We start from the raw sequence: 12,773 nt of genomic DNA on the forward strand, positions 1-12,773 counted from the left end.
TGTGGGTGTTGGAACTGCACTTCTCCTCTGGCAGTTGGGTGATAGTGATGTACCTCACCTCTCAGGTGTGCTCAGTGTCCCTCAGGCCTTGAAGCAGCTCGTCCCATCTGCTCTGAATATCCTGAAATCACTTCAGTCATCACCTCAGACTTTCCAACAGTGGTGTGACTTTGGCTAGAAACATCCCTGCTTGTCAAATACCCTGGAAGTCACGCCCCAGAGGGGTGGATGTGAGGGGGGACCCCAGTGCTGAGTTCACTTGGACCACACTGCTGCAAATAAACACTATTTTCTGTGCTGATTTCACTTGGCTTTACTTTGAAATGATGACTCCTCTCATGTTGTCACATGGCTGAGGGAACCAGGATCCCTCCCATGGCTTCTCCTCCTCCACAACCACTTAGTTCACTGCAGCCAAGTGTGCTCTGACAGCAGCCTCTTCCAAACCAAGGCTTTCATATTAAAATAGTTTATTAATCTGTTACTAAAATAACATTTTTTCCCCCCACAGAGCTCTAAAGTGCATTATTTATACTCAGGTTGCACTACAAAAATAACATGCTTTGTAAAGACAGGACACCTTTCCTCCTGTATTGTCTGCTTTCCCTGGCAGCAGTGCTCACAGAGTCTCATCCTGGTTTCTGCTCCTCTAAAACATGTCCTAAGCTGCCTGTCAGGTAAGAGAGAGTTAAAAGGGAAGAAAACTAAGCCTAGGACAACCTGGCAGCTTTTGTCAAGGGGTTAAATGCTCTAAACTGGGATTTTAAATGGAAGTTTTGTGAGCTTGGAGTCGGTGGGGTCAATGATGCTGTTACAGACCTGGCAGGTTTGGGGTAGGGAGATCTGTGGGTACTTGTACCTTAAAAACCAAGGAAAAGGGGATTCTTTGAACTGCTCAGCAGCTCCAGGCACTGCACTGCCCCTGCAGCACACAGAGGCCTCGAGTGATTCTTGACACATTTAGCAGAGTAATGACGTGACCAGTGATTAATTGTGGAAGTTCCCTTACCTAGACTAAAGAAATGGAAGTTTTTGGCAAACTTCCTGTACACATTCTTCCCAAATTGGCACAACTGGTGTCTCCTGGCTCTGCCTGATGACCTTTTCTGCCCACAGTTCTGCAGACAAGCTCCTTCCAACCCCTCCACTGAAATGTCTAAGGACAGTTGTGCTTTCCCAGGGCTCCTCTTGGCTGAGATTTTCTGAGTCCTCCCTCAAGTAAGTCAGAGCTTTCCTCCTCTTGTTCCACTCCTGTCACCTGCACCAAACACTTCCCACTTTTACAAAACTCACCCCAGGAAAGGCAGCTGAAAGTAAACATGCAAAGTGCCACAGAAACAGAACTGGGAGAGGGGAGAGATGCCTTTGGGCTGGAGTTCAGCCTCCTTCCTGCTCAGTACTTGTGTGACTGACACCAAAGTGTCTGGGGCACACAGCTGGGAGAGTGCTGTTCCTTTAGGGATGTGTTTTGGAGCTACAGGGAAGAGGCCACACAGAACCAACTCAGTTTAGGCTTTGCTGAGGTCAGACAGTAGAGCTCACTGCCTGGGTAAAGGGTTGTGATGGAAGCAGCTTCTCAAAGCTTATTTCTAAGGAGAAATTCAATTTCAGTTCCTCTCTTTGAGCCCTCTGACATCTCTCCCCACCTCCTTCCAGTGCACAGCCACCATCCCCCAGCTCCGTTTGGCATCACGTATATAAATAAATTATATTAATTTAATCAAATTTAAATAAAACACTCAAGTGCCACCTCCCATCCAGTCATTTCCCAGCAGGAACAACTTGGAGTTCTGTTGGACTTGCCCCAAACCCTCAAGTCTTGACGGGGATGGTTTGTTTGGAGCCAGCCTCGGGCAGGCCCACGGAGTACTCGGTGGTGGCGATGAGCAGCATGTCCAGCGTGGTCTCGGCGCACTTGGCGATGAAGCGGATGAAGGGGCGCACGTCGCCCTCGTTGGCCACCTCCAGCACGTGGTAATACTCGGCCCGCTGCTCCTTGCGGATGGTGATGGGCGGGTACCCCGCCTGCATCAGGATCAGGTTCATCAGCAGCCGCGACGTGCGGCCGTTGCCGTCCACGAAGGGGTGGATGTAAACCAGCTTGTAGTGCGCCAGCGCCGCGAACTCCACGGGGTGCAGGCTGCTGGCGTCCTCCGAGTTCATCCACTGCACGAACTCCTCCATCTGCTTCTCCACGTCCTGCGGGTGCGGCGGGATGTGGTGGCCCACGAAGACCTGCGTGGCGCGGAAGCGCCCGGCCTCCACGGGGTCGGCGTAGCCCAGCACGCGCCGGTGGATGTCCAGGATGTCCCGGCTGGTGACGGAGCCGATGCGCGACACCAGCGTGGTGTTGACGAACTTGAGGGCGGCGTGCATGCCCAGCACCTCGTTCTGCTCCGCCAGGCTCTTCCCGGGAACGGCGTACCTGTGGCACACATGGGTTCCGTGAAAAACACTTTTGTAAAGATTTTTTTTTTGTCCTGAGAAGCTGAGAGGATGTGGGCATTTGCAAGCAGCCCCAACACGGGAAGAGATGAGAATCTTGACTCCAGCTTTCAGAAGGCTGATTTATTATTTTATTATCATTATAGATGATATTATTTCTTTTATTGTTTACATTATTATAGTATATTATAGTATATTATAGTATATTATAGTATATTATAGTATATTTATTATAGTATATTTATTATAGTATATTTATTATAGTATATTTATTATAGTATATTTATTATAGTATATTTATTATAGTATATTTATTATAGTATATTTATTATAGTATATTTATTATATTATATTTATCATATATCATTACATTAACTATTTAATTATTTATATTATTTTATATCTTTATATATAATTCTAGAAATTAATTATTATATAATTCCATAGAATTATTATATAATTCTATAAATTATATAATACCATTATATAATATATTATATATTATATAGATTATATAATATAAATATATATTGTAATAAAATAATTATAATATATTTTTATATACATTATATAATTATATGTAAATATATCATACTTATAATACTAATATTATACTATATTAAATAGAATATTGCATAATATTATATTTATTGCATTATCTAAATATATATTTCATATTTATATTATTTTATATTATGTTATATTAATTATATTTTCATATATTATTATTTCTTTTATTATGTATATATATATAAAATATATATAGTATTAAAACTATACTAAAAGAATAGAAGAAAGGATTTCATCAGAAGGCTAGCAAAGAAAAGGAATGATAATAAAAGCTCGTGACTCTCAGAGAGTCTGAGACAGCCAGACTGTGACTGGCCATTAATTAGAAACAACCACATGAGACCAGTCACAGATGCACCTGATGCATTCCACAGCAGCAGATAATTATTTTCTTTTCCTCTGAGGCTTCTCAGGAGAAAAATCCTGACAAAGGGAATTTTCAGAAAATATCATGGCTTCAAGAGGCCTCAGAAATGAAACATAAACAACAATTATCTGTTGCTGTGGGATGCAACAGGTGCATCTTTGATTGGTCTCCTGTGGTTGTTTCTAATTAATGGCCAATCACAGTCTGGCTGTCTCGGACTCTCTGGTCAGTCACAAGATTTTATCATCATTCCATTTTCCTTTCTATTCCTTGCTAGCCTTCTGATGAAATCCTTTCTTCTATTCTTTTCGTATAGTTTAAATACATCATTTTCTTTTAATATAATACATATCACAAAATAACAAATCAGCCTTCTGAAACATGGAGTCGAGGTTCTCATCTCTTCCCTCATCCTGGGACCCCTGCAAACCCCCCCCACGTACCTGGTCTCGATGATGTGCCGGATCTCGGACAGCGTCAGCGTGTTCCCCTCGATGGCCACCGTGTGGTAGATGTGGTGGTAGTAGGATTCCTCCATCACCCTGCGCAGGGCAGAATTCCCCTTGGGAATGGCCATCACCTTCTTGACCTTGCTGTCGATGATGCTGAAATACCTCTGGTCGATCTCCTCCACCAAGGGCAGCGTCCGGCCGCGGTTGCTCAGAGCCTTCTCGTTGTGGGGGGAGATGGTCAGAGCTTTGGAGTACAGGTAGTCAGCCTGCAGGATGTCCTTGTCCTCCTCTGAAAAGATCCCAAACTCGTTGAGGGCATCCACGTAGTCTGGGTCCATTTTGAGGGCGTACAGGAAGAGTTTGTGAGCCTTCTCCCGCTTCCCTTGGCGCTTCATCTCCAGGGCTTGATTCAGAGCTGCTCTGGCTTCCAGCTTCACCTCTGGAATGAAATGGTAACAATAACAGATAAAGGGCCGTGAGTTTTACTGGAAACCTCAGGAAATCTGGATTCCACCATCCTTGTCCCTCCCTTCCCACTCAGGATGTTCTGTGAATGTTCACTGATATAAAAACTGAACAAGAACTGGAACAGAATTTGTGTTCCAGAGGTTTATGCCACGTTTCCAGGCTGAATGTGAGGCAGCAGAGCCATTCCTGGCAGCAAGTGTGGGGAGGGCAGGACCTGTGGGCAGCAGGCTCAAGGTGGCCACAGGTGGCCACCAAACTGCTTCATGTGGGAGGAAACTGTTTTAACAGCGTTTTCTTGGCATTCTTTTAGGTGAAATTATCATGTTAACATGATTATCTTGGCTGCCAACAGCACTTCTGTTTTTCCACTCAACTATCCAACGTTTTCCCAGCAGTAAGAGCTTTAATGCAAACACAGATACAGTGCTGGAATCGGAATAATTCCTTTAAGTGTTTTCCAAATGAATGTCCTGGCTGATACTGGCCATGGCTACAGCCTGACATTGCCTGAAAGGCTGTTCTGTGCCAGGATTTTGGGATTAATGCTGTGGAGCCCAGATTTCTGTGCATTAAACCACCTCTCTGTGTTCCAGTTACCTCCACAGAAGTTGCTAGTACTGAAAACACCAGGAAAAACTCTGGAGTAGACGGAGCAATGCCAGCACAGGGCCCTGGAATGCAGTCAAGGAGCTGATGAGGGCCTGCCTGACCTCGGGGGCATTTACAGCCAGTGTTAATTGCAGTTAATTACAGTTTGTTACCATCAGGGTACAGTGTCACTGCCATCAGGGGTACAGGACACAGTCAGGAAGGGGGTGAAGATCTCTGGGTTGGTGTCAGGGCTGGAAGGGCCCTCTGGAAATCACTCCAAGGCAGGGTCACCTGGAGCAGGAAGGTGTCCAGGTGGGTTTGGAATGTCTCCATGGAGGGACATTCCACCACTCCACGGGCAGCTGTCCCTCATGGAAAGAGGCTGCTCCTCATGTTGAGGTGGAACTTGGGTTTTAATTTAGTGCTCTTTGTCACCACTGAACAGAGCCGGGCACCATCCTCTGGAGATGTTTGTATGGATTGCTGAGATTCCCTCCTCCAGACTGACCAGGCCCTGCAGTCTCCCCTCATCACAAAGATGCTCCAGACCCCAAATCACCTCTGTGCCCTCTGCTGGACCCTCTCCAGCAGCTCCTGAGGAGCTCATCCATGCCCACCCAGCACCTCTCACCTGGGGATGCTTTTCCCTTCAGCACCAGCAGCTCCAGCCCGCGGGAGGTGACGCTCAGCTCGGTGCTCTGTCCCATGATCCTGCTGATCCCCGAGGAGGAGCCCAGCCTGTTCCTCAGCAGGGACAGGCCCTTGAGCACAGCCTGGCACTGGTTGTCCAGCGGCAGCAGCAGCATCACCAGGGAGCTCAGCAGCAGCACCAGCACGGCCGCCCAGCGCACACGGAGCCACAGGGACACCCACTGCAGCTCGGGGTCGGTCGCCATCGCCACGAGGCTCATCCTGAGTCCAGCACCGGCACCTGGGGCATCTCCCCTGTCGCTGCTCCCACCTGGGAATGCACAGATTTAGCCAGAGCTCTGTGTGGGGTAAGAGTGGGTCTGGGTGATGTGGGTGTGGTGACGTGCTCGGGGTGACGTGCTGTGGGTCTGGGTGGTGTTCTCTGGGTGTGGGTGATGTGCTCGGGGTGATGTGCTCTGGGTGATGTGGTTTGGGTCTGGATGATGTGCTGTGGGTGATGTGCTGTGGGTCGGAGTGGTGTGCTCGGGTTGTGGGTGATGCGCTCGGGGTTTGTCACAGCTGTCCCTGCCACCCCCAGCCCCATATGGGATCCGCTCTCGCATGCGCTCCCATGGATGCCCGGGAGCAGCGTGGGCACGGGGCTCTGCCAGCCGGTTCCGTGGGCATCACGGAGCTCCCCGTCCCTTCCCCACCCTCCTCCAGGCTTGCGCCCCCCGCCATGCCAAGGGTCCCTGCAATCCCTCCCCATGCTCCGCTTCTCCCGCAGCCACCGCTCCTTCCTCGAGCCCGAACAGGCCGGAATCCCCCCCAGCACCACGGCTCCTCTCTGCCCGGTGCACCCCAGGCTTTCCCCCGATCCCCTCAGCCCAAGACCCTCCGGTGCTGTCCCGGCCCCTGCCCGGTGTCCCCCCGGTCCCCCCTCACCTTTGCCGCCTCCCGGAGCCGCCCGCTGCCGGCTCCCGCAGCCCCGCCCCCGGCCCCGCCCCCACGGGCTGCCATTGGCTAATCCGCCCCCAAGCTCCTCTCCCATTGGCTGCAGCAGCGGACGCGTCTCTCGCGCTCCTCCCCTCCGCTTCCTGCACCGGCTTCCGGGTAGCGCCGCGCCCCGGGCGCGGGAGAGGCTCGTGGAGGGTGGGGATTGGTGAGCATGCGCGTCAATCACACCGCACACAGCCAATGAAAAGGAAGGACGGGGAGTGGGCGGGCACGGTTGCCATATAAGGGCATGGCGTGCTGTTGCTAGGCGATGGGAGCGCGGCGGGGCTCACAAAGGGTTAAATTCCATTGCCTTCAATTTCTGACCATTTCCATGGAAAATCACCTCGTTCTGTTGATACAGAGTTCCCGTCGCCTCTCCGTGGCCCTTCTGCATATTTCGCTTTTTATTTTTGGCCTTGAGCAGCAGCTGTTCCATACCTGGAGGCCAGGAATGGGGAGAGAGTGGAAGAAAATTAATACAATACAATATTTTAAAATGTATAAATATTATATAATCTATTAAAGCATTATTAATAGAAATTATATTATATTATATTATATTATGTCATACTATTATTGTATGATACTCTATAATAATATAACATAATAGAATGAACATAATAGAATATATATAATAACATATATAATGTATAGTATATATAGTATATATGAGAATATATGTTATGATATTATACATAATATTATATAATATATTAAAATATTATATATTTTAGTATATATTAATTTATGAATTATTTATTGATTTATAAAATGAATACTTGAAAATTATCCAGAATCATCAAGCTGTAAGGACCAAGAGCCCACTGTTCCTGTCCGTCCGGTGGATTTGGGAGCTGCAGCCGGCAGATGGCACTGACTCCTCTCGCTGCTCCACGGAAACATTCCTGCCTGCTCCATTCCCCTGCCAGGACCTGCCCAGCACCGATCCCGAAAAACATGTTTGGAGGTTGAGTAAGGCCCTGGCTGCCTTCTGGAACTGTTTGTGCTGGGATAAAATTCCCTTGTGTGTGCACTCAGAGATTCCCGGGTACACCAGCAGCTTGGAGCTTCCCAAAGCTTGCCCGGTGAGGCTGATCCTTGGGATCTTCCCTGGCCTCCATGTGGAGGCTGTGATCAGGCAGACACATCAGAGCTGTTTATTTCAGGCTGGGCTGGAGCATCCTGGGGCAGGGAAGGTGCCCTGGAATGATCTGGTCAGAGTGACCCCGAGACAAGCTAGAAAGTCTCTTTTCCCCGCCTGGTGGTTGAAGGAGTCAGGGCTCTTCATTTCTCATTCTCAAGGTTGTTTATTGTTCCTCATCTATAAAATATTTTCTCCTGTCCAGCCAAGCTCTGCTCAGCAGGTCAGACAAAGGCACTCTGCCTGCCCTTGGGGTGGTGTTATCTTTTTATACTAAAAACTCCATTATTTACATGAACTTCCCAATGCCTATCACCTGTGTTAGACAGTGAGCTTCTGCTCTAAACCAATCTAAAAGTGCCACCATCACAGCAGAAGATGGAGGCCAAGAAGAAGAAGGAGAAAGGCTGGACAAGCCCAGATCCCTCCTTCTTGCCCCCTGAACCCCTGTTCTAAAAACCCTAAAAAACATATTTTTCACCCTGTGATAAATTCACTATCATTCTACTTAAACTTTCCTGGCTTGTAATTCTTCATATAAAGGTTGGTAATTGTTTGTTTTTTGTTGTTTTTTTTTCCAAGGGCTAAATCAAAGGCACAGGGGTCTTGGGCTCTGTGCCAAGGTCTCTGAGCCCCCTGGGCAGGGTCTCGAGCCCTCCAGGGCAGCCAGAGGAATTTCCTGTGCTCTGATACCAGAACAAGCACAGAGGGGACGTCACCGAGTGCTGCATCCTCCAACAGGTGTGTGGCTGTGCCCCACCATGCTGCCCTTACTGGTGTTACTGGTCCAGCTCTTCTTTTGGGATCCCTGTCCTGGGATTCCTGTGATCCCTCTTTTCCTGTCATCCTTTGGAGCAGCTCATGGAGCCCAGCCAGCCTCAGCACCATCCTGGCACTGGTTTGTACTGGGAGCACTGGGAGGGGGAGGCTGTGGCCATCTGGGATGGGGAAAGGGCTGATCCATGAACTGGATGGAGCTGGGGGATTTGGGTTCCCTGTGGGAGTGATCTGGGTGTTGGGGACACCCAGGAATCCTTGGGATGAGCTCTGGATCCTCCACCTACAGCACTGATTCCCACCCAGCACAGATCCCTTTTTTCCCCATTTTTTATCAATTTCTTTCCCTCTTTCCATCCTGGAGCAGCTCTGGGCTCCGTTTGGCCGCAGGATCCCACATTTTCCTTGGCAAGGGATGGAAATTTTCCCAGAGGAAGGGGAATGCACTGCTGCCATAAATGCCAGGAATGCCAGGAGCCATGCCAGGAGCTCTCCCATGGCAAACCCACTGCCAGGGCTCCTGAAGGAGGAGCTGCACTTTGGATGTGCCAACCTCTAATGAAGGAAGAGCCTCCAGGCTTCCATTAATTAACAAATTAGCTCATCAAGAGGCTCCCTAATTTGTCGACTATAAAGCTGCCCTATTAATTAAACAAGAGGACAGATTTTAATTTGCCAGAGCACACGTTTAATTGATAAATGACTCGTTTAAATCCTTCATGGTGGAATTTTCCAGGAGCAACGATGGGAGAGGAGCAGGTGGGGTCCTCAAGAGCAAGGAGGGATTTGGGATCTCCAATATCCCATCACCTCTCTCCTAATTGACCCATCCACTAATTGGCTCTGCTTACATCCAGCCTCTCATTCCTCTTCCCCTAAATCCCATTAGCTCTCTGTTTTCCACAGGGGAATTGCTTTGCAGGAGCTGGGGATTTGCTGGCTTGGGAAAATGCCAGCGTGAGGGATACCCCAATTCCAGCTGGGGATATCCAGGGAAATGCTTTAAGTTTTAATTAGTTTTTAGCTTTAATTCCCTTGGGGATTGTGGCTCCTTGAAGGCAGCTTCTGCTGGTGTTGGGAGTGGTTGGAATTCCGTGGCCAGAATTAATTCCTGCGCTTGAAGGCCAGGGATAAATCAGAGGTCCCCTGACATTCCAATGATTTCCACACTGAATTCATTCCTTGGGCATCCTCTCCCCAGCCAGATGTGCCAGGGAAGCCACGTCCAGCCAGGTTATCCCAAATTCCCCTTTCCCAATCTGTTTTTTCCCCAAAATTCTTAAGGGAGGGTGGGTGAATTATGTGAAGTCCTGCCCAAATTTTCAAATTTTCAATTTATCCCAGTTGATTTATAAGGTATTCCCAAGGTGTGAATCCTTCTGGATGTGAGCTCCATTCTCCATCAGCCAGGAACTGAGCTGGGGACTTTCTGCACCCACTCCAGGCCATGGGTAACAGGGATTCCCTCTGTTTAGGGAATAAATATCAGGAATTCATTGGAGTTGGTGGATCTGGCGTCCATCAACAGCACCCTCTGGATAGATCCCTACATTTGTGGATCTATTTAAATAATTCTGAGATAACAGCTGGATTTTGGAACTGGGAAAGGGTTGTATCCAGCACGGGGCTGAGCTCTGGATATTGGGATCATTGATCATCTCCATCCAAGGGAGATGCTGTGGGGAACCCCAATGAGGGCACAGGTGCCCCCACATCTCCCTGGCGCCACTGAGCGCTGCTCCCTCATTTCAGAAATAATCCCAGCCTGGCAAAGGCTCAGGAATAAATCATATTTTGCTGTTATTTTTACAAATTCCAGGGCAATTGGAGCCCAGGGAACCTGCACCGAGGCCACCCCCAGCCAAAAACACCCCGAAAAAGGCATGGATTGCTCAGAGCTGGCAGGAATGCTGGAATTTCCCACAAGGAGCCCAGAGCTGGGCAGCCCCTGTGCCCATCCCAGTGATGGGGAGCAGGATGGGGCCATTGGCAAAGCCAACTTCAAAATTAATTGTCCCTGCAAAGCTCTGCTCCATGGAATGGTGAGTTCCCAGATGCTGATTGCAAGGAAAACTGGGTTTATTAATTAAAAAAAAAAAATCATAAATAAGGCAGGTTTCCTTATGGATGTTTGGGAATTTGAAAGAATCTATTGCTATTAAGTCATTGTTATCAGACAAATCCAGCTGGTGCCTTAAAGGATTGGGAGTTTCCTGAGGGGCTTTATCAGCCAGATCCCACTGATTTTTTTACTTTTTTTTTTGCCAGGAAATTTCAGGAATACTCTCTTCTATCCGTGTTTGGTGTCTCGGCACACCAGCAGCAGGAAAAGCACATCCAGAGGATTTTAGGATGATGCTTAAGGAGTTCAGGGTGAAAGATGAGCTTGAATTCAGCTCCAGCAGTTCCCAGCACAAGGAATTGAAACCTGGAGCCCTGTAGGCATTTTAACGGAATTTCTTAATTTTTTAATGGAATTTCTTAATTTTTTAATGGAATTTCTTAATTTTTTAATGGAATTTCTCATTTTTTAATGGAATTTCTTGTTCCAAGGCCAGGCTGGACGGGGCTTGGAGCAACCTGGCCTGTGGAAGGTGTCCCTGTGCATGGCAGGTAATGGAATGGGATGAGTTTAAGGTTTTTCCAAACCCAACCACTTTGGGATTTGGTGCCACCTCTGCTCATAAACCCCTGGGCAGGTGACATCCTGTCTGTCACCTGCTGAGGGGCTCCAAGGCAACGATAAAATGCCCATGCCTGGCAATTCCTCATCCCTGCTCCAGGAGCTGTCAGCGGCCTTTGATTTGGAATTGGAAATCGTGGATAAATCTCCTGATGTGGCACTTCCATCACTCCTGGGGAGTAGGTGGGGGAATCCATGGAAGAGCTGTGCCCCGGGGATGTTCCCATCAATCCTCCTCTGCCAAGGGTGGGGTTTGGGAGCCCAGAACTGGGAATTTTCCCCTGGCCCCTGGGCGTGCATGGCTCAGATCCAGCTCCTGGCACAGCTCTGAAGGAAGTGGAAAAATGGGGGAAACTGTGCAAGATTGGAGGCAAAGAGAGGCTCTGTGAGGGTGTTTGGGGGCTCAGCCAGGTGGAGATCCCTGACCTGCCCATCCCAGGGCTGGAATACAGCAGGATGAGGTGCCAGCCTTAGGAGCGCACATCCAGCTCCTGGCACAGCTCTGAAGGAAGTGGAAAAATGGGGGAAATTGTGCAAGATTGGAGGCAAAGAGAGGCTCTGTGAGGGTGTTTGGAGTCTGAGCCAGGTGGAGATCCCTGACCTGCCCACCCCATGGCTGGGATGCAGCGGGATAAGGTGCCAGCCTGAGAGCACAGTGGGTTTGGCCACCCTGTGCCAGCCCCGCTGTGTTCCTGGGGCTATTTATAAACTGGAGTTGCACAAGGTCGGCACTGGGTTTTTGGTTTTTTGCCTTTTTTTTTTTTTTTTCCGTGGTTGTATCAAATCAGCGAAAAAAAGGGAACGGGAGCCGTCTCCCGAACATCCTGTCTGTGGCTTCTTTATTTGTGCAGGGAGTTTGAGCCCGGATCGGGAGGCGGTGGCGGGATCCGGAGCTCGGCACCGCAGCGGGTGCGGAGCCAGGGATGAGCTCCCTGGGGAAAGGCGGGGCACGGTTATCCCTGGGCACAAAAACCCGGGATTTGGAGCTGGGATATGCAGTGGGAGCCTCCTGTCTTGTCCTCGTGGCTGAGCTCAACTCCTTTTCCAGCCATTCCCATTATCCCCACGGCTCTGCCCGGGGCGAGGGAAAGCGCTGCTGGATGCCTGAGAAAGCTCCCCCGGAGAGGGAAAACTTCCAAAACTTCCTCCGATTTCTTCCCCATTCACCGCCGCGTCTGTTTTGGGATGAGTCAGGCGCGTTCCCAGCGCCTGCCTGTGTGGGAGGGAAGAAGGGCGAGAACCGGAGGGGTCGGGTCGGACCTGCCGGGCTCCGGCCGCGCATCCCGGCCCCATCCGCGCATCCCATCTCTATCCGCGCATCCCGATCCGCGCATTCCATCTCTATCCGCGCATTCCATCCGCGCATCCCGGCCCGATCCGCGCATCCCATCCGCGCATCCCGGCCCGATCCGCGCATTCCATCTCTATCCGCGCATCCCGGCCCGATCCGCGCATCCCATCCGCGCATCCCATCCGCGCATCCCGGCCCGATCCGCGCATCCCATCCGCGCATCCCGGCCCCATCAGCGCATCCCATCCGCGCATCCCATCCGCGCATCCCGGCCCGATCCGCGCATCCCATCCGCGCATCCCATCCCCGCATCCCGGCTCCATCCCCGCATCCCGACCCCATCCGCACATCCCAGCTCG

The 12,773-nt window shown here is 49.8% G+C and overlaps 1 protein-coding gene across 1 annotated transcript; it reads right to left on the minus strand.

Moving 5' to 3' along the window:
- Positions 1–453: 453 nt before the first annotated feature.
- Positions 454–6,510, minus strand: FICD (FIC domain protein adenylyltransferase). Its single transcript, XM_063172901.1, has 4 exons — positions 6,469–6,510; positions 5,525–5,854; positions 3,826–4,273; positions 454–2,425 (listed from the first exon to the last, which is right to left on the minus strand). The coding sequence occupies exons 2-4, from the start codon at positions 5,802–5,804 to the stop codon at positions 1,813–1,815; spliced, it is 1,341 nt and encodes a 446-aa protein (XP_063028971.1). The 5' UTR covers positions 5,805–5,854; positions 6,469–6,510; the 3' UTR covers positions 454–1,812.
- Between the last annotated feature and the right edge of the window lie 6,263 nt (positions 6,511–12,773).

The sequence above is a fragment of the Melospiza melodia genome, chromosome 20 (genome assembly GCF_035770615.1).
Source record: "Melospiza melodia melodia isolate bMelMel2 chromosome 20, bMelMel2.pri, whole genome shotgun sequence".
Taxonomy (NCBI): Eukaryota; Metazoa; Chordata; class Aves; order Passeriformes; family Passerellidae; genus Melospiza; species Melospiza melodia.